The sequence below is a fragment of the Oreochromis niloticus genome, linkage group LG5, assembly GCF_001858045.2.
Source record: "Oreochromis niloticus isolate F11D_XX linkage group LG5, O_niloticus_UMD_NMBU, whole genome shotgun sequence".
Lineage (NCBI taxonomy): Eukaryota > Metazoa > Chordata > Actinopteri > Cichliformes > Cichlidae > Oreochromis > Oreochromis niloticus.
Window position 1 is genome coordinate 14,874,840 of NC_031970.2, and position 26,576 is coordinate 14,901,415.

A 26,576-nucleotide genomic window follows, 5' to 3' on the forward strand; every position below is an offset into this window, starting at 1 on the left:
TGAGGCAAATACCCTGTACAGTACTCTTTGTGCCTTAGAGGAGTACTAAGCCAGCTTTCTGATTTCTCCCTCCCTCACTGGACTAGACTGAGAAGAGCCTGGTGACAACAGATTTTATGAAAACTCATTTTGGACCACATAATTATATATAAATTCTTGTAATAATAATATGTGGTTATGCCTGCTTATGTGAAGTAATCCATGCTGATTATTTTTATAGAGTTTCTTTATTATAATTTGTTTTTAATTCTCACAAACTAACTAATACTGTGCAGTTAAAGTTAGCTATAAGCAAAGTTATGGCAGCCACATACGTCAGCCAAATTCTGTATTCTGCTTATTGATTTACTTTTTTTAATTTATCATTTAAATAGTTGGAAACAAACAGGATGAGCGCAATATACTACATGTATATGTATATATGTATGTTCCACATTAATTTTTAAAACTAAAGGTTTTGATAACTGACAAACATGTTGTACGTGTGTTAAAATGTACAAAAGCAAACCTCATGGGGCATTTTTAATTGCTGCATAACTGATTTTGTGATGTTACTGACCATGATTCAGGAATATTGTCATATTTGGAATAACAATATGATTTAAGAATTCGAGGACTGCAGCTTTTTTTTTTTAATACTTCAGGCTTCCCAAGTCTCTGAAACACATTCTAGTGAGTGGTCGTTTTACAGGTCAACTCTTAATTTGACTGTGTCTTAAAATTCCATGATTCTTCTTCTGATGATTTTCTTTTTTGTGCTGTATTGCACATTTTTTGCTTTTTTATGACTATTTTTTCAAGCAGTCTGTTAGCAGAGTCAGTCTTTTGACAGTCTCAACATAAACTGTCTTCATGTCATTGCATGTATTGTTTGAGTCTTCTGTTAAAAAGGAAACTGAATCCCCAAGGTATTGGCCATGCTTAAAAAGTGCCTCAGAGAGTGGAAAGGACAGGATAAGAGAATAAAAAGATATTTAAGTGGTACAGAAAAAGAAGATGGCTTTTATATGATTTCTACAGCAACACACGCACACACACACCTACCTACACAAAAGCTGCAGAGGGGCAGAGAGCATCACTTAGAGGCCCCTTAGCTGTCACAGCTTTATCCTCCATTACACATAAACACAAACACACACACACACACACACACAAAGAGAGAGAGAGTTTTGTTAGTGAAAGAGCAATTAACCTTTCAAACCACTATAAGAACACTAAGATACACACACAGAAACGCTTCTTTCAGTTACACTCATCCACGTACATTCTCGTTCTCGCACACGCCGCACTGAGAGAAGCTATTATAGAAATGTGCTTGGAGCCCTGCAGTGACTGAGCATAAACCAGTCGAGTTCTTCACACCAGCTCACTGACAGCTCGTCTCTTCCTGCTTCGCCGGGGGACCAGGCAGGGGGAGAAAAACACTCCAGCAGCTTAAAGGCACACTCCGCTTAACTGTTTTTGCTCCTCTGATATGTTTTTTTCCCACCGCAATAGCAAAAAAAAAATATGAGAGAGAGAGAGAGAGACTAAAGAGGAAATTGGATGTAATGATGCTTAAGGGTTGTCACAGGTTAGAGAGTTTTTTGTAGTCAGAGCTGCTGGATGTTGGATTTATTATAACAAAACTGTAAATTCTGAAGACATTCATCTATCAATCCTTTGGTGGGTTACAAGCTTCAGCTGAATATCTAATCCAATAGACCAACAGTGTGTTTTTGCAATGTGGAAGTCCTAAAAGTTTTATTCATCTTTTTTTATTAAGTAAAACTATAATTCACATGCTGTTTCACATCAACTCACCGAGTGTTTGTCCTGCCAGCACCCTGCCGTTCTCCCCAATCACAGCTCCCCTGGCGTGCCTCTCACTGGCGTACTGGACAAAGGCATAGCCCTTGTGCACAGAACAGCCGAGCACACGGCCATACTTGGAAAAGATGCTCTCAACATCAGACTTCTTGACCACCGCTGTATTCAGGTTGCCAATAAACACCCGTGAGTTGATGGACTTTGGGTCTGTCTTGTTGGTCACATTACTGGTTTGTACCTTCAGTGACATCCTGGAGAGAATGGCGATGGAGGTAAGTGCCAAATGGATGGATTGGAAGGCAGGGATGTAGACAGACAAGTATCTGGAGAGAGAGAAGATACATTTTTAGTTTCAGTGACAGATAATAGAGGACAGCTGCAGGAGTCTCACTGACAGACATTTAAGAATTATTCCGGTAACTGAGCAAAGATAAAAAGGTAAATGCTGATTTCTTTACCAACATTCTTCCCTTTCAACACACTAAAGGCAGGGTAGACTGATGGCCCATCAAAAACGCAGACATTTAAACATTTCTTCTTTGATGAAGCTTGTTTTTATTTCTGGATTAGATGATCCTAAACCATTTGTTAGTTATGCTGCTTCAGGCTCAAACCACTGATGGACTTCACCCAATACACTGTGATGCACTGAAGATTTTTTTCTGCACTCACCACAGGTTTATATACCACTGCAGCATGCTATTAAATTTTTGTCTTCTCCCTCCTATAGTTTGTATTTTGTCCCATCCCCTTATGTAGTCTTCTCTCAGTTTCTGTTTTAACAACAAACTGACATCATAAATGTTGTACCTGCCTGCCACACATGTTAACGTTTAAGGAGTTACCTATGTTAGCGATCTGTTACGTCGCCATTAAGGTAGCAGCTAGTGGCTACGACTAATAATCGAGTGATACGGTCTTGGCCATCTGTAGCGTTATAATAGACTGTGTTAATTCAACAGAGAACAAAATTATGTGTGTAGAAAAAAATACATCCATTTTTTTGCGCTTATCCTTATCAGGGTGAGAGAAGAGAAATGCTGAGGGCAAAAATAGAAGTACTGGCAGCTCCCAGTGTTATCCCTCAGCCTCCTAGTAGATGCACCTGTGTTTTAAATTTGAAAATCCTAGTGGATTTTCAGAAAAGCTGATCTTGAGGTCACTGGGATTTGAACTAGATGTAGCTGTGTTATCAAATTAAATTATTTTTTTCAATTTATTGTGTTCACAGGATTTTCAGGAAATTTGACTTCTGACCTTAAACTTGGGTTCAAGGCCACAGGGTTTCACCTATGGTATCAGTTTGAAAGTCTTATGTCACCTTGTTCTCGACTTATCACATTTACAAACTTGGGGTGCATGCCCCCCGCCTGTACAAATACTGCACTACTGCACATGCACGGAAGGATGTGAAACCAAACAAACTTTAAAAAGATTAAGAACACTTTAATCTTTCTTTAGAGTCAAAGTACTTCTGCTGTCCTCCACACCCAAGATTGCTTTGCAAACAGGAACTGCTGATATTTGATTCATACCGGTTAAAATTTTCCAAAACCAGTGTTAGAGTTTAAGCCCTAAACAAAGCCCTAAGTGAGGAGATCTCAGGTAACTTATCCACCATTGAGGAACTTTTAGCTACTTCTATCACAAACCGCTGTAAAACTCCAGGAGATCATTGCTCACTTGAAATTTGATTCATCATGGCTTCATTGTACTTGACATTCAGATATAAACTTGGCATTTACAAAAAGCCAAGGGAATCATGCAAATGAGTGAGTGATTTATGTAAACTACTGATAGCAGAGTAGTGGGAGTGAAAACTGACAGATGAGTCAGCAGACAGGAGATGGAAAAATGTAACTTGTTGTTCTGTCAACAATGACATGAAACAGAAGAACTTTGGTACACAGAAAACAGCGCTAAGTATAATAGACGAAGGAGCTCAAAGAATTCTGTGGGGGCTGGAAATCCTGCAAAACACCGGAACAATACAAATATTCAAAGCTTTGTCAGACTCATCAAATGATCAAGGTTAGAAAAAACTGCTCAGATCCTGATTTTAAAACTTTTGAGTTATCTTCGACCTTCTGTATGGACATTGGAACACTAGTTAGAACAATGACCCCTCACCCACTGCATATTGTATAATCCACGCAGAGGCACAAGTGATAAAAAAAAGGTAATTCTGATAAATATGTTGGTGTACACTTTTCTGTAAGCATAACTTTGGTCATAGTATATCTTCTCCTTTCCTCTCTATCAATAGAAATATCCAGCAGTGAGTTAGAGTTCCAGGAAGCAAGAAATTTTTTATGATTCAGCACTGTTGACTGTGTGTGTGTGTGTGTGTGTGTGCCTGTGTGAGTTTGGGGGGCATGTTTGTGAGTATTAAACCAAAAAGATTTTTAGTTTCAGACCTGCAACTCGAGAAAAGTTAAAAGGTTAAAAAGTCAAGTTAAACCAACTTCCTTTGTGTACATGTGCGCGTGTGTGTGCATTGATGATCTCTCGTCCTTTCTCCACTGACCTTCCCAGTGACAGAGCTGTCTTAAAACTGATTGGTGAAACTCTAATAAATCAAATTGAGCTTGGCCTTGAGGACCTGTGTGTGTGTGTGTGTGTGTGTGTGTGTGTTTGTTTGTTTGTTTTAGAGGTCCACAATTAGTGGACAACAGAATAGTGTTGATCCAGCACATCCAGCGTGTTTATGTGTATGGGTGTGTGTGTGGGGTGGTAAATGCATTAAGAAGAATGAATGACGACTTTGGTAAATGTAAACAGGTTTTGACCTGTTTTGAATTGCACATACATAATAAGGTTAAGGTCCTAACAATATGAAGCACCTAGAGGCAACTGTTGTTGTGAATTGACGCAATATAAATAAAGCCAAATTGCACTGAACTGAATTGAAGTGAAGGTTGGGATTTTATTTATTTATTTTGTTTGCCATTAATATAGCACTACTGCACTCTACTGCAGGAACTTACCAACATCCCACAGATGCAAATTACTACAAAAACTTTTAGGCACTAGAAATGTGTTTATAGTCTTATCCATCCCACAATACCATTAGCAAGGCATTTAACTGGTAATAAGTTCATACTACAGCATGAAAGCAACCAAACAACATAATTATAGTCATACAGTATATTTTCAGCAAAAGGAAGACAAAAACCCTCCAGAAAATAATTGATTGATATTGTATGTAGATACTGAAATAGCCTAAAATTACTGAAATAGCTTTCTGGTACATAGAGTGTTCCTGTGCTGGTACACATCTTAATATATTCAGACTAGGAGTCTATGTAGATTGACTTGCTTTTGGAACTATCTTTAAGTAGGTGTTGGAGAATATGCAGCTCTTGGCATTTACACAGTAACTTACTCTTTTAACCCAGAACATTGTGCTTGGTAACATCATGTTCTGAATGAATGTTTACATTTACTGCACTTAAATGTATTGATGCATGCGATGATCTTCCCTGAAGACATTCTGTTTAAAGTGTGTCTCCATATTACCATAAAAGGTTATACAAAAAGTACACAATGCACTATAAAGAGGCTCACACTGTACTGGGATGAGGGTCATAGGATCAAACATTATCAAGCATTAAACAACAAAATGCCTCAAATCTAACAGAAAGCTGCTTTGGGGGAAAACAAACACATTATATGTCTCTGCTTATCCTCAAGTTCGTTAAGCAAATTAACATCCTCTATTTGAGTTTTTTGGATCACTGACACATGCATCCAATGAATCTGAGAAATGACTCTGATTTTAATATCAATAATAGCGTTTAAGCTAAAATGAGCTTCAAGGCATATTTTTTTTTAAACAGTTTGGATCACAACCTTAGTTACTGCAGTGCTTCTGAAAACAAAGTCCTTTTAAGATCACGTCTGAAGATAGCATGTCAGGGATGCATTTTTGCCCCTCAGCTGTAAAAGTCAGTTTGAATCTCAGTTACTTCGACCTCAAGGTCAAAGCAAGTTTTATGAAAATCTTGTGACCAGAGCAATCGACTTCAAAGCTCAGCACATCTGTGTTGAGCAAAGTTGTATAACATTTTTAATGGCAGAGGCACAGTATTATGAACTGTAATAAAAACTAGAGAAATATTTGAATACAGATTTAGATTCTCAAAAATGAATATTTTACATTTTCTAAGGATGTCACAGTGTTGCCACTGTTGCCAGTTCCTGTGCCTCTGCACACAAAAGTCTTCAAAAGAGCATCATACTTGCTATCAAATAGACAAATAAACCTTAGACCAAAACAATACAAGTGTTTCAATGATGTGTCAATGATGTTAATGACTTTTTAGCACACACATACACATACTGCATATCCATTTAAAAATATATATATACAAAAAAAAGTAATACTTGTGTTAATTTAAATTTTTATTTGTCATTAATATTTGGAATTTTTACCCTTTTCATCTTGCAAGAAATAAGAGATTAACCACACTTGTCACACTGTTTATTTTCCTGAAAACTCATGTCATGGCTTGACCTCGTGCCCAAAACCTCAAGAAAAACAAGCATCCATGGTAGGTGCTCAAAAGCAAACGACACAGACTCTGCGAGATTAAGCTGACCTTGTGCCAAGTCCAGTGCAGGTCAATGAAGTCAAATCACCGCACAGTAATATGAAATGGACTTACTCCCTGCTCTGTGTGTGCAGGATTAACATGCAGATAAGCTCCCCAGGTTCAACGATTCGCATTCACTAAAATGTCCACCTTCTGAGTCTTGCAAGAGAAAAGCCCAGCTTTACACTAAAATTAGCTTTATTTCCTGAGTGTTTAATTATACCAAAGTTGGACATGTGCACGCACATAACTGTAAAAAAAAAAAAAAATAATAATAATAATCATGCAGGATGTTTCTCTCAGTGATCCCATGTGTGCAGGATTAGCAATTAAAGCTAACACCATACGGTAATTGGCTGTGATTATAATGATGGAACAAATGCCATCTCCAGGCACTGTTGGAAATATCATAATTAGGAATTTAGCGCACGTGCACACACACACACACACACACACACACACACACACACACACAATTTGCATGCATCAAAATCTTGATGCTGATATCAATGATTATTTTTTTACCATTAAGCATAGTTCTGACACAACTGGAAATTTATGGGAATAGATGAGAAAAAAAAATCATCTGCAAATAAAACATAATAAGGCAAATATCTGAGACAAGCTGACAAGTTAAATACTGTGGAAAGATTAGGTTTTTAAGGCACTCACCCTTGGGCCTCAGTGATACACGGTATGATCCATGGCGTGATTTTATATATTTCACCACGGCCATCCTACATTATGGAATTTCCTGTTTGCTCTACATTTGCTGACCTTGGCTTCGTTCAGTGTACCCATGTTTAATTCATGTTACTTTTGTAGATACAGTGCTGCGAAAAAGTATTTGCCCCATACTGATTTCTTATTTATTGCATATTTATCACATTTACCCTTACACATCAAACAGATTTGAATATTAGACAAAGTATACACAAAATGCACTTTTTAAATAATGATTTAATTTTTTAAAGAGCTATCAAAACCTAACAGGCCCTATGTGAAAAAGCCCATAGAATAAATTCTAATAACTAGTTGTACCACCCAGTAAGAACTGCACAAATTTTTGATAACTGGCAATGACTCTTTCATACTTCTGGGGAGGGATTTTGGTCCAGTCCTCTTTGAATCCATTTATTCTCTTCTGCTTATCCTTATCAGGGTCACAAGAGGGCTGATATCTATCCCAGCTACCGCGAGACATGGAGTACACTCTGGACAGGTCATCACCCTGATACATGGCTAACACAGAGAGACATTCGCGCTTCCATTCACACCTATGGGTAATTTAGAATCACTGATTAACTTAACCCCACTAACTGCATGTCTATGGACTGTGGGAGGAAGCCAGAGAACCCATGCAAACACCGGGAGAACATCCAAACAGAAAAGCCCCGGCCTAGTAGTGGAGTCGATCTTAGGACCTCCTTGCTGTGAGGCAACAGCAAGAAGCCTGCGTCTCAATGATCATCAAGATGTTTTTTGGCAAATGTGAGACGAGCTTAGTAAAAAATGTTCTTTTTGTTCTGCAGTGGTTTTCACCTTGGAACCCTCCCATGGATGCCATTCTTGCCTAGTCCCTTTCTTGTTGTTGAATCATAAAAACTGACCTTAACTTAGACGAATGAGGCCTACACTTCTTTAGATGTAATATTAAAATCAGTCTAAATGATCAGCAGTTCATTATGTTATGTTTCAAAATCCCTGCCTTACAAATACTGATCATGTGAAACGCCTGAAAAAGGGAAGAAATGTGCTTTCAGGAAGATCTGTCAGAGAAGTGAGTGTGAACTGAAAGAAATTGTGACTCGGAAGGGAGACCACAATGTGAAGTATATCATAAAAAGTTGAATTTCAGTCTGGAAGATGACGAGTGATTCTGCCCCCAGTGAGGAAAGGTCATTTCACCACCAGGGGAGGCAGCAGGGAGAAACACTTCATAATGATAAATAGATGAGACAGCAGCACATTTGGGATTAGAGTTACTTCGACAAACTGTGCTCACAACCAAAGGTGGTAATGCCGTGATAGAAAGAATCACTATGGGCTTACAGTCAATACTCTCACAGTCAGCCCCATGGCTCAAGCTCAGATATGTTCACAAACATTATTGACCTTTAAAACTATAAAGATGGCTTCTGCATCTCCAGAGCTTTGCATTATAGAGAAAACAGGTCTCTCTTTCTCTATAAAAGAGAAAGACCTGTCATGATGGTTATGGGAAAAAAAAAGTACTGAAAAACAAGCAAAAAGGATTGTTATTTCCTTCTTTAGCAACTTATATTTGGTGATATAGCTTTGTCCAAACAGTTCCCAAGAGATCACTTTACACCTTTCCAAGTAAATTTCAAGAATAGAAGAAGAGAGCCTGAGGCATTGAGGCCCCCGTACAGTAGAATAAGACATCATAATGACAGACATGACATGATTCAGATATAGCATAAAAAAGAGGAGGTTGCAAAGGGGCTTTCGGGTTTGAAGCAACTATGGGCAGTTTAAAGCAGTTTACACAGCGGCCCTCGAGAAGATCTGCCAATCGGTCGTTTGGAAGAACATCAGTTTAGCCATCGGCTGATCTGGGCTTTGGAGTTGCCAGGCTTGCAGATTAGCTTAGCTGTCCTCCATTTAAATGATGCATTTAACAAAAGATTATATGAGAACAAATATGTATATAAAAATGTATAAAGAAAACTAATCGTGTATGACTTCTTGCGCTGCAAGAAGTTCTGCAATGACCATCAAACTCTTCATGATGCTACTGGCTGATACAGTAGCAGGAGGTACTAAACCTAAGACTGTTACAATTTTGTCTCGGTTATCAAACTAATATTAACCTTAAACCTAAGAGTAAATCACACTTAGCAGCATAAAACATAGAAGAAAGGGAAGAAATAGGATAATGAAATCAGTGAGAATAAGTATTAATTGCACAGGAAGTGATAGATTATTTGACCAAAGTGTAATCTGTTTTTGACAGCCATGCGCAACAACACTGCAAGTAACTTAAATACAATTCATATTGCCCATTTCAGTATCGCTCCTGCTCTCATCTGTCTTCAGTAGTTACCCATCCGTGTAATGACTCCAGGATATAATGCTATAATGCCAGACTGTAGGGAAAGGCCCTCGGGCAGAGTTTAAGATAAAAGGTGACCAGCGTATTTGCAGTTAATGCCTCACAGCTGTTGAGCTCATTTCTGGGTAACCGAGGATTGCAAACTCAAGACATTTAAATCACCTCTAATCACATTAGTCCTATTTTTTTAAAGTTTCTGTTTAGTGGCTAACCATCTATACAGTTGCTGGGTGTAAGATTGCACACATGAGTCTACTGCAATCCAGAGCAGTTTCCCTGCAATAAATCCTACTTGTGAGCTGCTTATGTCGATATGACAGATTCTATGCCAATTTCTGAGACAGTAGTTAAACATATATACAGTGTGCATGGCACACATTTAGACAGCTAATGATTATCAAACAGCAGTGGGAAGACTTTTGAGATGGAGCTGGTGTTCAACTCATTAGGTACGTATGAAAGAAGGATCTGAACTTTTTGAACTGCCAAGGACAGTGTCTTAACCCTTTTTAGTGAATACAGCTGATTTGCGCATTTGTTGCTGTGTGTGTGTGTGTGTGTGTGTGTGTGTGTGTGTGTGTGTGTGTGTGTGTGTGTGTGTGTGTGTGTGTGTGTGTGTGTATGTGTTTGACAGAGAGAGAAAGAGGGAAAGGGAAAGGAAACGTATGTGTTTGTCAGGGATAACAAGACAAAACTGGACTAATGTGGTAAAATGAAGAATCTCCCTACACACACACAGACAGGGTGATACACTGTCATGGTGTGTATGAGATGTGCCCATTAAATAACAGGAAAAGGTTTATTTAAGTCGAACCAGCCTTAGTCTCATTATGTATTAGCCACAACCCATGTTGAATATGTTGAACATTTGACCTTCAAGCAGAGGCTGGCAATTATTTTCTTCCCTTGCGCTCTCTTGGACACACATATGTTTGGACTTGAATGGATGATGTGTTCCACAGGCATAAGGAATATTTCCATCACTCTCTCCCTCTCGTTCTCTCTGTAGCATATATACCTATATATCATAGAGTAGCTAAATCTGGTGAATGTAACATTTGATGAGTGCATGAGCTCAAATCTAAACAAGAGTATTTGTAGTGATGCATATACAGAACATGCATATACAGGGTTAATACCTTTATTGGAGATGCTTTTTTTCCCTACCCAGTCCATTAATAAAGCCCAAGACCTTATGACACAAGTACCCATACAGCCTCAAATGTACACAGAATTGTTGCTAGAGGTAACAGCTGTGGCTGGATGTGAGGATAAACTCAGATCTTTGAAAGGCACAGAGACATACACTTTCACTTGGGTTTTTGGCTTAATGTATAACTGAAGAGTCAAGCTGCACCCCCGAGCGAGGCTAGAGGCTGGGCTAAAACACAGACACACACACTTGCACATACACACCAGTTCACACTTCACACATAAATCTGCATGGAAATGAAGACTGGAAATTCACAAACAATCATGAAAATTACATGTCAAGAGCCTAACTCAAAGAAATGCAAATAGTTTATTAAAAATGACAATAAAAGAAAAACTCACATCTTTGTACTTGATACACGTTTAATCTGACCTGGTTTATTTTGACCTTGGCCAGCTAAATGCCTAGCCCTACCTTACCCTAATTTGACCCAAGTGTAATTTTAACCCTAAAAACAGCCTTTAAAAGTCTTTTTGAAGGAAGAACTGGCCAAACATCACACACAAGGTCAGAAATTTTACATTTCTCTTCATAGATAGCTCATGTTCTAAAGTTAAATTCTCATAACTCTTTACCAAAGCACTGTAAGTTAAGCTTTTCAGTTTGAGAAGTGAAGGATAAAAACAACACTGTCTATTTAAGCTAATGCACTTCATCTCCACCTCTACCCTTTTGCATTTTTCTTGGTCTCTTTCTTTAGCCCGGTTTGTTTGTCATTCCTTCTCCTAACGCCACTTTTTCCCCATTGTTTTACCAACAGATCAGCACAGAGCCAAGTGACTGATGCCACTTCAAGTCCCAGCAGCCTACGAGTTGCATACATGTATAATCACTAAGATTTGGTGAACTGTGCAGAGAAATGTGCCTTTTGAGTCCAGAGCAAGAGAGAGGAAAACAGGGAGAGCCCATTTATCTGTTACTATAGAAACAGTATCTCGTTAGACTATAACCTGAGCATGATAAATATACTATGAATATGAAGTCCATTCAAGATTCATTACACTTCACTGCAGTCAGAATCTTAAACGTTTACAGTAGTCATCCAAAAGACACATACAAGTCGAGTTGATCACAACAACCCATTTCTGGCCTTTGACTCTTCCAGTGAGGTTATAGTGAAGTTCATATCACAAACCATTTTGTTGAAGTTAGAGAAAGAATGCAGCCGCCCACCTAATGCTTTTCTTCAAAACTTTTCGTGGTGCAATAAAAGTGTCACGGTTGCCTTTTCTACTCTTACTGGAAGAAGACAGTATCTACCCACTGCTTGTCAAAAATCGTCAGGAAAAGTGAACATAAAAAAAATAAACAAAAAATGACTGAAAAAAATAGTACACAATTAAAAGAATTGAATGCAATGCATGAATGAGTGCATGAATTAATGTTTGAAAGCATGTATAGCAGGAGTGGGCAACTGCAGGCTTCAAGGGCCGGTGTCCTGCAGGTTTTAGCTAGCACCCTGGGTTAACACACCTGAATCAAATGATTAGTTCATTACCAGGCGTCTGGAGAACTTCAAGACATGTTGAGGAGGTAATTTAGCCATTTAAATCAGATATGTTGGATCAAGGACACATCTAAACCCTACAGGACACTGGCCCTTGAGGCCTGGAGTTGCCCACCCCTGTTGTATAGCATAAATTGGGGGTATTGAGTGAGGTTCAGTGAATTGATGCATATAACATTTGGTTGTGCTACGCATTTCTTTAAAGGCAAGTTAAAGGAATTATATGCTGATGAGTTGAAGAAGGCTACTTTAGTTTTGTTAATCTGCCACCCATCTAGTTTAATACAATAAATATGTCATACAAATTATAATTTAATTACCTTCATCTTCAGTATGAATTAATTAATAACTAAAAAAGTTGCTCAAAAATTAGTTTAAGGGAGGTGCTCATCAGAACTACAAGCTGGGTTAGTATAGCTGTCATGGTTTGCAGGAATTTGACCCAAACAACAGACTCAAAACAAAAGAACACAAAAACTAGCCTTTATTAAGGTTGGCTGCAGAAAGTACAAAAAAACTCAAACAGGAATGAGACAATGAAGCAGTAACAACCAGTGCAGGCTAACACAACAAATAAACACAAGAGCAGGGCTATATACACATACAGAGACACTGAGGGTAATCAGGGCAAAAGAGGACACAAGTGGGAAATGAGGAACAGCTGAATCGAATCAATACAAATGACACAAAGGAAATAAAACTAACAACAAGGCACAGAAGACAGAGGACTATATAAGTACAACTGGAAGTAACTAAATGAAATACAGAGATGACAATTTGACATGAAGATATAAGAAGGTACAGGTGAGGGAAGAATAAACAAAAACACAAGAAATCAATTATTTACACCACGAAATGCAAAAGCCTGAACACTAAATCAGAAAGGTATAAACTAAATATCAAAATGGAAAAAGAAAAAAAAAAGATCATGACATTTGTAATTAGCATCAGTTTTTGTTTTTATTTGTTTAGAGTCTTTGGGTGATTCCCAAGTTGTCTCATTTCTGTTTAGTTTTCATTTTAAAAAAATATTTACTTTCATTTCAGCTTTTATTAGATTTTAAAACAACATAAGGTGTTAAAATAAAAACACTTGACTCATAGTCATGTAGTCATCCCTGTATGAATAATCCTATATGCACCAAAACCTCCTAATTGCAGATTGATTTGACCAAAATGACTAAAGAACTTTTACAAAATACATTAACTGTATTCAACTGTTGTGATTCAGCACTAAATGGAAGGCTCGAGAACACGTGGCATAGACTGTAATTCTTATTGTGAGAATGGCCGTCAGTAATACAGTCCGATGATGCACGACTTGTTTGTATATCAACTTTTGTTTCAGTTGTTAACATATTCAGGACTAGCCAGTGAATTTTGTGGAGCGAGAGCGCTGCAATGAATAATAGATGTATTTTGGAAAATGAGTGCGATCCTTTAATTTCTTAAAGGAAAATAAACAAAATGGATAATTTAACAATTACCAGAAAACTCTTGTTGCCTTTCCTCCAGTCTGACTCTGCCTTGTTTGGTTTTTACGACTTTCATAGTAAAGTAAAACACTACTCTAACACCACTCTAAACTCGGTGGTAGGGTACCTTTCATTTCTGGCCTCATTTTGTTGTTTGGTGGTTTTTCTTCAGGCAACAGGGACCACAATAAGCACATTACAGCCTTTCATCATAAAATAATTTCTGGAGTGCTTTGAACATCAGACTGTGATGATGTATGTTTAATATTTTAAAAGCAGCTTCAGGGTTTTGGGCACCATATTTCAATAGTTTCCGAAGTATAGATAGTTCTCATTTTACAGTGTCCAACCAAATTGAACTTCCTAGAAACAAACACCATTACTTGCGAGAGCACGGCATTGTTATTTGCTATTTATCTGACGTTATTTGAAATTCACTGTAAAAACGTAGAAAGATTTTCTGGCAAAAAATGTGGTTAATTTGAAGAAGTAGAACAGCAGCAAACTGCTATAAATCCCAGTGCTGAGGTCTCACTGAGTAAGCCATTTAATATACCACTAAATACTGGCCACTGGAGCATGCTGTCTTTGTATAGAACAATTTGAGATGTATTATGTGTGTGAGTGCAGGGATTAAATGAATGCATTGCTTTTATCCTTACTGTTGTCATTTGATTGAATTTCCTCACCATATTCATTGGGATGCACTTGGTCCAATCCTGCAATATGTTTAAAAAGATTTCCCTTACAACCATGAACATATTGTCACATAAAAGTCTTTTAAGTCCAAGTTTCTTTGACTTAAATTAACATAAAATAAACCCCCCACAATTTTAGAGAAGAAATGGACAATCCAAGTCCAGTTAGGCCTTGAGCAAAACAATACAACGGTCAAGGAAAACAGGACAAGACAAAGGGTAAGTTCCTTCAGACATACAGTATCACTGCAGTGTAGAGAGACCTATTGCTGAGGCACAATTAACTGTTACAACAATTAAAGTTACAACAACACTAGCTTCATCAAGTTTACACTAACTACCTGCAAACTCTACTTACCACTGTGTGACCTTTGGCACAATGGCAATTATTTGATGTCCAGCACCCTTTGCAAGAAGATCTATTATTTACTGTCACTAAATAAGAAAGGCAAGTAAGAAATGAATGAAATAAAAGAATGAAGTTATAGAAGCTGCATGTGTTTGGTAAGTGTCTGAGACAAGGATTCTGACGATATTACAGCTTCTAATGGTGATAGTTACATGTTCGACAGCCCACCGTTCACCACTGGCTTCATCACAGATAAGTCTTCAATTCCCACTCAGGGCAACATTAGCTGTCTCCACTGCCTCCACAGGTTGCCTATAAATCATTGCCATGCAGGCCAACAAGGCAGTAATAGAGACAGATAGACCCTCTTAGACTGCATTAATGAACTGTTGTTCCTGGAACCAGGGAAGCCAATGAACGGATCAATACTGCATTGTTTTCTGCTCTGCAATCACTGCAGACTCAACATCTGTTCACTATGAGCTCAGGTAGGCAATTAATAAGAGGGCAACCTACGTTTCATTAAATAAAAAATTTATAGATCCTCAAGAATGAATGTATCCGCCTCCATTTTGAGCTGACTAGAGGTGGAATGGCTGTAGTCCAACGTTCCTATTCGGGCTGCATTTATCTGCTCATTTCAATTTTTTCAGTTCCAACATTCATGATGATATTTTTGAAAACGCACAAGTGTACACAAAATTCCACTTAATTTGTAGCTCAAGCACAAGCTTGAGAATCAGCATATATCAAACATTCAAATCAACTTTCCCAATAAATACTGAATGAATTACTGTATATTTTAGGTCTTTCTAGAGAACCTTTTACATTTTTTATCACAATGCAGCAGATAATTTTCTAAACCAATACAGACTCACACATCATCAATAATCAAGGTTCTGCTAATTGATTTTTCTGATACCCTGAAGAAGTAAATCAATACCAATAGCTATACTAGTTCAAATGTAAATGACAAAAAGTCAGTAAAAAAAGTCCTATTTTTTTTAATCTTTAGCTTATCTACCAACTTCATAATTCTTCATAATTTTGTGGTTGACCTTTTTTCTTTTTCATCTCCTGTAATGTCTGCTGTTCCCTCCCTGACTTTCCCTTCTTTCTTCCTTTCCTTCCTTATTATCCCTCCTTTTTCTCTTCTAACATAGAGTTCTTGTTTCACAGAACCCTCTCCTTTTTCTTCTCTCCCTCTTCCCTCTCCATTTGATTTTCTACCCTTTAAACTTCTGCTCTTTTCACCCACCGATTTTCCCTATCTCCCCTTTTCATGACTTTTTAATTGCATTTCATTCTCTCTTCCTCCATCTTCCCTTTCCTACTCCTGTGTTCTCTTCTTTTCATTCTTTTCTTTCACACTGTCACAACTCTTCTTCCTTCTGCACCTTCCCTTTCTCCTCCATCCTCATCATCATCCCTCCTCTTCCTCCCTCCCTTGTGTCCCCTCCCCTCTCTCTCACAGCATTTCCTGAATTCCTTGTTCTCCAGATGATGAACGACTGGTTGTTCCACTCATCCATCTACCGGGCAGCCTCATCTATCTATCTACTGCCTGCCCACACACACACACACACACACACACACACACACACACGGCATATAAAAAAACCCACAAACATGCACACTGGAACACACAACCAACATGAAACCCAGACACAAACTGAAAGTGTCTACAATGAAATGAAGTGTATTTGAATATACTTGGCCCTGCACGTAAACATGCAAACACACACACGTGTATATATCCTCCCTCAGGATGTGTCAGTACAGCTTCTGATTAAAGAGCCTCTATAGAAAATCAATACCTCTTTCATTACAGCCTTACCTCTCTTTGTCTCTCTCTCTCTTTCTCCACCTTCAGTCCTTTTCTCTCCATCAAGGCTTCCCTGCCTCATCCCTCCAGCTCTTCACTTTGCTTTGTTTCAAAAATGTTTTATTGTAAAAGCATTGGAGTGGAGTACAACAAATTGACTGTTGACAAATCATAATATACAAACTGCTGCACAATATAGTCAAGTAAATAAAAGCACGAGTTCAGTTGTGCAGTTTTTATTGATTTAATATCAAGTTGTACTTGTACCAAGTTCCTCAAAAAGCAGACCTTACTCTTAGGTCGTATAATGAAAAAAAGGGCCCTTTTTCAGAGCAGCCAACAAACCATTTGAAATCACTCCTGATTTAAAGTTGCTCTTCTTTGTCCATCAGAAGAATGAAGGACTAAAAGCATAATAATTCTTCACAACTGAGGCACCAGGAAATGAGACACAACAACATCATCATCTTTTAGTCTGTCTATTGATAAAATTAAATCATCATACCAATAAATAAATACATCCATTGCTCTTCCTGCTTGGTAAACAACCATGTCATCAAAGTGCCACACCTCCAGTGCATAATGCAGGGTCTCCCATAGAAATTCTAGGCCACCACCATTCTCACAAGCTGAGTAGTGTTTAACATGAAAATCAGTCTGACCATAATGTTTAAGAATTGCAGTGTACTCCTTTTAGAGAAGAAATTTTTTACATTTATCAACTTGAAATAGCAGCTTAGCAACCAGTTTGCCTCCTTTGGTCAGCTGTAAGCTTTTTATTGAACCCCTTATCTCTCAGTTCATGTTACATTCATAGCTGAATAAAATAACCCTGGTTCTTTTTTTTAAAATTCAATTTCTTTTCACTAGACATTGTTCAAGGGAGCACAGGAGTAGAACATATTTTAACCTGTTATTTCACATGCCACAGAGCTACTGGTAGGTTGAAGTTTCACGTGTAGCTTTGTGGTAGTCATATAATAAATATTAGTAAAAAAATGTAAGCAGTAGTGAACCGATTAATTAGATGTGATCAGACATTATCAAATTGTTCTGAAAATGCTTTAGTTTTAAGTCAAGAGTGTGTCTTGTGTTTTTATCGTAGTGATGGCCGTTGAGGGTCATGTCAGTGTGGTAACTACGCCGCTTTCATCAAAGTGAGCTGAAATATTTTACATGGCCACAGAAATACACCTGGTCTGTGTCCTTGATTAATAAAAGTACAGTCATAAATACCTTATAATTTATATACATATGATTTATGTCTAAACTGATTTCTTTCTTGTGTTTTACTTGTTTTTCACCACCTTCATCTTTGCAGTTGTGGATTATGGGATCAACACTTAAGGAGGAAATACTAATAAATGACAAAGGGGCTTTCACACAAAATACACACTGGTTCTGGGGTTGGTGGTGGGGGGTGTTTAATTCAGCCCCCTAGAGGAGATTAAGGCCTGAGCTGTTAAAATCCGTCCACTCTGGATTTGTCTGGTAAAATAACATGTACTCCTATAAACCTTGCATCAATTGGGATGAAATTTATGCTGTAGTGACCTGTTTTAACGTATTTCCATGACAGAGTGCGTTTTTTTTAAGCGTTTCTTCTAAGCACTGACAGAAGACACTACAGCTGAGTGTGGGTTTTGCAGGTTACAAATGCATCGCAATCTTCCCATCAAACAAATGAACTGAAAAGTAGGAGTTTTTTGTGTGATTTGCTTCATTACCACAAATGCAGACTTTGTCGTTATTCATACCGCATCACTTAAAAACTGTGCAATTGTGGGAAGAGTCATGTTATTTTTTGCATTCCCTCACATATAGTGTGTTGTTTTTTAAAGTCACTGTCAGTGGACATATTCTGATGCATTAGTATAAGGACATGTTTTACAGCAACCTTGAATTCTAATGAGAAACTTTGAACGCTCTGATTATAATTCCTGCTCAATCACACTACATTTACACATAATCAACATACACCCATGCATACATGCGTGATTACCACACGGGGATACTTTGGATTTACTATAGCCTACTCACCTAGACTCACCAAAACACACTCATTCTTAAAAACAAATGCTCCAGTGCTACTTGATTTCAACCGAATCCCTCACAAACACACTCATACTGAAGGCTGAGTGCTTTCTGTCTTGCACATGGATCAGTGCCGGTCTAAGTCAATTGTCATTGGCAGCGGATTCCTTTCTGTCTCTCCTAACCAATTCATTTGCAGTCCACTCCAATCAAAACAAACTGAGATGGACATGCAATGCTGGGCTCATCAGCTGCTTCTTATTCACATCAGCCCATGCGCGGCACACATCTCAATTATTTTCTAATTTTAGCTTGTTTTTCATCTGGACTACTGAGGCCCGAGGTATAGGCAGGACTATAATGTATTTGGGATTCTTGAGAATAAACTTATGCTACATCCTGTGAGGTAATGCTCAGATCAGGATCTATCCTGATTTGGACTTATGATACTTATATAGGAGAGATACAAATCCCCCTAAAGATGGGCCCCATAATTAGAAGACATGCTTTGTTATTTTTATATTAATATAATTCTTACACATTTTTTAAAATTACCTTGATTTGAAATATTTCTCATCAAAATATGTTAAAATTAAAGATATTCTATATCTCTAGTTTGTATATTTTTGATGTCTTCATGATTAAAGTACCCAACAAAATATCAAACATTTGAAAAAACCCCTTTTTTTAATATGTTTAGCAGTCAAATTTATACAACCAGCATAACAATGATGGGAAACATTTTTCCAGTGTAATATTGATAACAAAAATTACTCATTTTACTATTTTGCTGCAAATCATACACAGATATTTGGTATTCAGCTAAATAGCAATAATACAATGTTTCACCCAGGAAATATGCAGAAATGTGAGGACATCCAGGCAGAATGCAGAAGGGTGCTGGAGACTGTGAGCATACATGAAAGGATAAAGACAGTATGCTGTAATCTGGTTCAATGTGTCTTTTCGGAGTGTTAAACAGTGGAAGAACTGACCTTGTTTCTCTCAGCCACAATACAAAGTTGAAATAAGTCCCCAAAATCATGATAAATGATAAATAAATAAATTAACCTATTTTTGATAGAAACAGTTGACAAATGCACATTTAAACTAGCTACTTTAGTGCTCAAAGAAAACCTAAATCCATAGACACAATCACCACTATGTATCCATTACATTACATCAACACCAAATTGAACCCCAAAAAAGTAAAACAACTTTCATAATGACTAACCTAACTCTTCTTTGGCATGTTGGGAAAAATCAAGGAAGAGTAACCAAGATGAAAACGTGTGGTGAAGCTAAGCTGAGTATAAGATTCCTCTTATTTATTTATTTTTTAAATTTTTGTTAATAGAAATTTTAGAGTGTGGCCTGTGAACCTTTCTCTGCTTATGAAGTAGGACATGCAAGGAACAGTTTGAGAAGCACTTGTGTAAATCATTCATCTTTTTTATTGGTATGGTACAAGGCACATGTTCATGTCTGACTGCAGTGTTAGCTCTGATTTTGTGTCTTAAAATAACCAATAAATTATATAATTCCTTATACTCTAAAGTGCTCAATCTATTTCATTAGCTAACCTTGGTAATGTTAGAATACAGTGTGTTGCTTGCTGGGGAACTGCTGGTGGAGGTTGGTTGATGAGAGAGCCAAACGTAATAAAAACTGTGGGTTTCAAAAGAATGAATAGTAGAGCCACTGTAGAAAACTGAACCACATCTGAGTTTCTCTCTGATATTTATTATAACCATAAACCATACTCCCTCAGAGGAGCCACTGATTTATTACTAAAGATGACGTCTGATATGAAAGTTTCATCTAAAATATGAGTGTGCATAGAGACACTTTACAAAGTATTTCTGTTGTCAGTTGATGGTGATGGAATCAGACTATAAATGTTGATGAATTTAAACTCATTAAGTTAATTTAATCATTTTTACTTCTAAAGTTAACACCAGTCAAACGAATTTCTTTTTTTCTATTTGCTTATTTAGAGTTAATAAAACTGTCACAGCTATCGATGTGAAAAGTGACTTCTGAAACAAATAACAGCAAAACTGAATGATATAAGAATGATGTAAGAGTAAGATGCCATTTATTTGAGTCTTTTATTATTTATTGCTTCATTATTATGTAGAACCACGATATTCATTATTTTTCTTAACAAACATGCATAGCTGCACTCTAAACAAACACATATATATAGAGAGAGAGAGAGAAAGAGAGAGAGAGAGACTGCACAACACACGCTCCTGGCACTCATCATTAAACAGTGTAGTTGGCATATTGCTTATACTGCAGCCTCTTTGTGATCAGTCTCTCACCATCTCAGCCCAAAGCTGAGGCTGGATGTTGCACCAATTAGAACCAAACAAACAAATAACAGGCAAACTGAGCTGACAGGGGGGCTGATGGGAACTCAGTGCTCATTTAATGCCCTTTTGTTTTTTTCCTGGAAATTCTCAGTGTCATAATAAAAGATAAAGGAGATTTCACAGATAATAAATAGAAAACACTCAATCACACTGAGTTATGAAGCAACTTTAGTTATGTTTTATTTCCAATTTAGATTTATTTTTTTGTTAATTAACAGCCCCACTGTGTCACGGCGGGACACGCCGGTGAGTTTATGAAACGGACCCAATGCAGACACGGAACTGAATTCTAACAAAAAATGAGCCGTTTATTTGGTCGAAAAAACATGAATACTAAACAAGGCAAAAACGAAATGAGGCAAAACCGAAACTAAAACCTAAACTGGAGAAATCTAGACTATGACAATTATGACAAAGTTACATGAACATGACCTCAACAGAGTCATGAAATACTTTAACCTGACATGACATGGAGGGAGATAAACAGACGACCTGACAAAGACTGAATGAAAACACACAAGAGCTGATCAGGGGAAGTGGAAACACTTGGGGAAACAGCTGACTGGAATGAACATATTGATGCCACAGGGGAAGTATAGCAAAACACATACAACATGGAAACACCTGACTCTTCAAAATAAAACAGGAAACATTGAGAGATGTAGACATGGCAACACAAGCCTGACAATATGGAACACACAGACATAAAACACAAGGAGAGACACATGAGAACAGATAAGGGAGATGAGAGCACGGGCACAACTAACAATAAAACACTGAGGACAAGACAGACTACATAGAGGAGTAATAGAAGAGTAATAGAAGAAACGAAAACTAGAATGAAAATCAACTACATCCTAATTGATAATAGCAACACAAGAACTTAACATATTTTCAATATAACATAAGAAATCAAAAATACAAAATAAACTCAAAATGCTAGGTCACAGACCCAGCCCGTGACACAGTATTCATTAACATGGGAAGAAAGGTAACAATGTAAAAATGTAGGTTACTGTTTCCACTACTTTGATACTAGGTAGAAATACAGTGATCCCTCGTTTATTGCCGGAGTTACGTTCTACAAATAACCCGCGATAGGTGAAATCTGCGAAGTAGCCAACTTTATTTTTTACAAGTATTATAGATGTTTTAAGGCTGTAAAATCCATCACTACACACTTTATACACTTATCTCAGACAGGCATGAACGTTTTCACACTTTTCTCTCTTGTTTAAACACCCGCAAAGTTCAAACCTACATAGAAACATAAGTCCAGTATTATAGAATGAAACCAAAGATCAAACCCTGTTTTCAGGTCCAGAACACGGGAATAGAGCAGCTGCGAAAGAATTCAACATTAATGAATCAATGGTACAGAAGTAGAGGAAGCAAGAAGAATGACTAAAGTTTGACTTATCTGACTTTTGTTTCACTTAATGCGCCTTATAATCCAAAAAATACAGTAACTTCTACCATCCTTTAGCATGTCCAGAAGTCCAACATTTTGTGCGATGGTTAGCATCTTCCTCTGCCTTTTGGGTGCTACCACAGTTGCTTTTGACGGTGCAAAACGTTTCGTCGACATTGTTGTGTTTGTTAAGGAGAAAACTTACAAACATACAGTACAGCACTTCAGAGTCACACTACTAGCGATTGAAGATTTATGTAAATTTGACAAGCTGAACGCATTCTGTACTGTACAGGAGACACGGCACGGAGGAGATTGATTGACAATGGTCTACAGCTGATAAGGATGCAGAACACAATGCGCTGTGTAAAAAAGAAAAAAAAGGCATGCAAAATTGCACATAAAAATAATCCGCGAAACAGTGAGGCCGTGAAAGGTGAACCGCGTTATAGCAAGGGACCACTGTAACTCCTTAGTTGGTCGATTTCTGAACTTTTTGTTTCTACCTAATACAATGGAGGAAAATAAAATTTAGTTTAGTTTAGTTTTTTGTGCATGTTTTTTTTTTTTTAACTTACAGTTTCCTGCCGTACCAGAGGGACTTTTTCCTGTGTTGCAGGAAACCATTCCTTGTGCTTCCTCTCCACTGGCACTAGCTTTCATTTTTAAATGAAATCAACAATCCACCACAAGTGTGTATTTTTTCTTTTAAATGTGTCACCACTTCTTTCTGCCCATGTCCTCTCTTTATCTTTCCCTCTACAATCCTCTGATTGTCTGTATGCTTCTCTCCATCTTTCTCCCTGCAGGAAACAGGAAAAAGAAAAACACTACGATAGTAAGATACAACAACTGCGGCTCCTGCCACTGGCTGTAAACTGGCATTCCAGTTGATTGGCACTGCAGGCGGTTAACACTGCAGCAGATACAGGATGTTAATGGGAACCACAGCCCGGGGATAAAATCACAGTCTTGACTGTGTGTGTGTGTGTGTGTGTGTGTGTGGGTGTGCGTGTGTGTGCGTGTGTGTGTGTGGGCATGTGTAATTGATGGGCACTTTTAGCATTTCTGTGCAACACTTGTATTTTTCATGCAGAAATTTCAAAATCATTAAAATGGACATCTCAGTGTTGTTGCATTTTTATCTATATTACCACAGGCTACAGTTGTACCGTGTGTGTCTGACTGATTAATTCTTGAAAAAAAAAATCTGTCAAGCCCAGTTATCTGTCAGTTTAAAGTCTTCAGATTCTGTCTTTCGGCCTCCTTGTTTCAGGTTTGAATCGAGTGATGAGAAAGTTGAAAACTAATGCCCTTTATGATCGCTGAGTCTCTTTTGTTGGCTGAAAGTTTGCATGTCTGTGTCTCAAAAGCAGTCACCCTCAGGTGAAGCTGCTCAGTCCAGTGTTTGTTAGCATGTGCTTAAACATATTTGTTAAGCACACGCCACTTTAAATAATTTTAACACTTTCTGAGTGGGATTTTTTTTCACTTTTTCCTCAAACTGCTTGCCACTTTGCAGATGCAGATTTTGCTTTATAAAATAATTCATATTGGTAAGCAATACACAAATACGCCAATGCAACTTTGCAAATAACTGGCAGAACTATTTTGCTAGGTTTCAACAAAAAAAGAACAAAAAAATGATTACAAAGCCTTCTGGTGAGTAAAACTGAATGTAAACAAGAAAATGCTACGGGGCACCTTGAAGGAAAATTTGAACACATTAAATTCATAACCACTCCTGTGTTTACTCATTTCCCCATCTCCCAAGGACAACTCTTCATACTGGATGATCCTACAGGACAGGTTTTACATTAACAAATGCCCACACTCCCTACTACTAATGCAGGAAGTACAATGATATTATGCAGTGCGAGGTGGTAAGATAGTAGATACTGGGACTGGGGATGTGGGGGTGGATTGGATATGAGTTTATTCTTTAAAGTAACCCTGTGCATGTAGCATCTGCAGATGCTGCAACATTGATAATCAATGAAAGAGGCTATACCAGAGTATAAGTGGAGCATATGCACTTCAGGAATGTTCTTCTCAAGAGTAAAAACGGGGCAGTCATTAGTTTTTTACATGTGTGCACAGCCCTTTTTACACACATATGAATCATATAGTGTTTGCTTTGACTAAATGATACTAGAGAGAATATGGGAAATGTCTCCAGGATTTGTTGTCTGTACCAACTGGCAGTTGCTTAGTAACTTTACTTCTCACATAGTTTACTGCAGTCTGTACACGGTAATTTAACTTTGCTACATAAACTCAGTGGAAAAACTTCACAGTGCAATGCTGGGTCCACACACTAAAGCTCACTGTCTTGTTTTGCCTGTGACTCACAGCCACAGTGTGCTGCACATAAAGATCCTGAAAATATGCGTTCAGTGTAGCCAGAGGGTAAAACTCAAGTTTGCATTGCATCTTCCTTAACAATCTCTTTTTTTTTTTAAATTTCTTAAAATATTCAACCTCACTACTCTCAACCAAGTGTATCTAGTCACCTCATCTTAACCCTGTTATATGTGCAAGTATTATTTGAGCAATCGCAAACTCTGTCGAGCATCATCTAAAATTTGTCCTTCAACTTCTGCTTTATTTGTCCTATTCTTATGCTCTTCTCTGTCCTTTTTCCTTTCAGTATTTTTTTTTTGTGTTCAGCTTCTCTTCATCGTTAGACACACACACACACACACACACACACACCTGTAGAGAGATGGACATGGTGGACAGAGCCCTGGGGTGAACAATGCTGAATGTTCAGTCAAGTAAGAAACAAGGTGTGGGGCCCATTTGACCTCAGTTCCACATTCTCTTTTTTCTCCAAAATCACCAGCCTTCTTTCTTTCTTTTTTTTTCTGGGAGTAAGATTAGATGAGAGGAAACTTTAGTGGGTATGAAGGCCATTCCATATAGCATTGCAACAGAAATAGCACAAATATTAAATAACCAACATCACAAATCTGCTCTTTCTGATTTAGATACTAATCCCTCATCCGGGTGAAACGTTAGTGGTTTCATTTGTAACAGCACCATCCTGCTGACACATGACCGTGTATGAAATTTAAAGGTTAGTTTGCTGGTCAGGATAGTTTTTATTTATTTCAAAAGCAAAACATCAATTGAAATGTTGTTGGGGTTTTTTGTCTTTATTATTTTTCGCTATTGTAGTAAGAGAATTTAGAAGCTGCAGCATTTGGTATTATTTAAAGAAAACAAAGAGTTATCTTGCATCAAGATAAACAAGTACCACCAAATTATTTTTTAATCTCACCAAATAACTACATTAATATTTAAGTAGGGGAGGAGACAGCTCAGCAGGTAGAGCGTTTGCCCCATGATCAAAAGGTCGGGGTTCACCGAACGGCTACCCTGAGGTACCCCTGAGCAAAGTACCATCCCTACAAACTGCTCCCCGGGCGCTGGATTGGTGGCTGCCTACTGCTTCACTGAGTGAATGGGTTAAATGCAGAGAGTAATTTCCCTACAGGGGATTAATAAAGTATGCCAAAAAAAAAAAAGAACCCAAATGTACACAATTATTTACAACATAGTATAAATGTATAACTTGAAATATGTGAGGTATGAACCTTCCTGCACAAATCTTTTGTACATCTGACTCTGTTATTTTTGTTTCTAGACATTTTTTTCATCCCTTCAGTGAAGTCCATTCACCCTTATAAACCTACCAAGGGCCTTCCATATTTGCTCTTTTTGGAAGTTGTTTCCTCAGTAATCTCTAGAAACACAAAGCTTCATATAAATATATGTTTTAAGGGACATATGTTTTGGTACTGGAACTAATTTGGTTTCCATTTGTGGCCAAGTTTAATTGATCATTCACTTTGGGTGCAACAGGATTTGGGTGCAATATAAACAATCAGTGTGGTAGAACAAGAGATGTCTGTCTTTGCTAAAACTCCATCTTGAAACTACTGGCTATCATCCAACTACAAGTGAGCTTTATGTTCACTTTTTGAATTTATCTACAGTCATAAACCAGTGAGCAAAATAGGAAGTCTTGGTCCAGATAGTCACTATGTTGAAAGCCCTACAATAATGTGACAGAGGCCAAGGGTTAACTCAAATGAGGCACGGTTGTCTTGCCTTATTACACTGGTGGGTTGCACTCACACTGCCTTTAACAATCTGGGTGTGAACCATGCACAGGCTTGTTATGGATCACAAGATAGTGCA

General features: G+C 37.7%; 1 protein-coding gene across 3 annotated transcripts in view; it reads right to left on the minus strand.

The window, feature by feature from the left end:
- Positions 1-26,576, minus strand: part of raly (RALY heterogeneous nuclear ribonucleoprotein) — a 113,100-nt gene that overhangs the window by 39,714 nt on the left and 46,810 nt on the right. For all 3 annotated transcript variants that reach the window (XM_003448436.5, XM_005453612.4, XM_025907389.1), the window contains exon 2: positions 1,804-2,132. In XM_003448436.5, coding sequence (XP_003448484.2) covers positions 1,804-2,059 — 256 coding nt within the window. In that variant the 5' untranslated portion in view covers positions 2,060-2,132. The remainder of the gene's footprint in view (positions 1-1,803; positions 2,133-26,576) is intronic.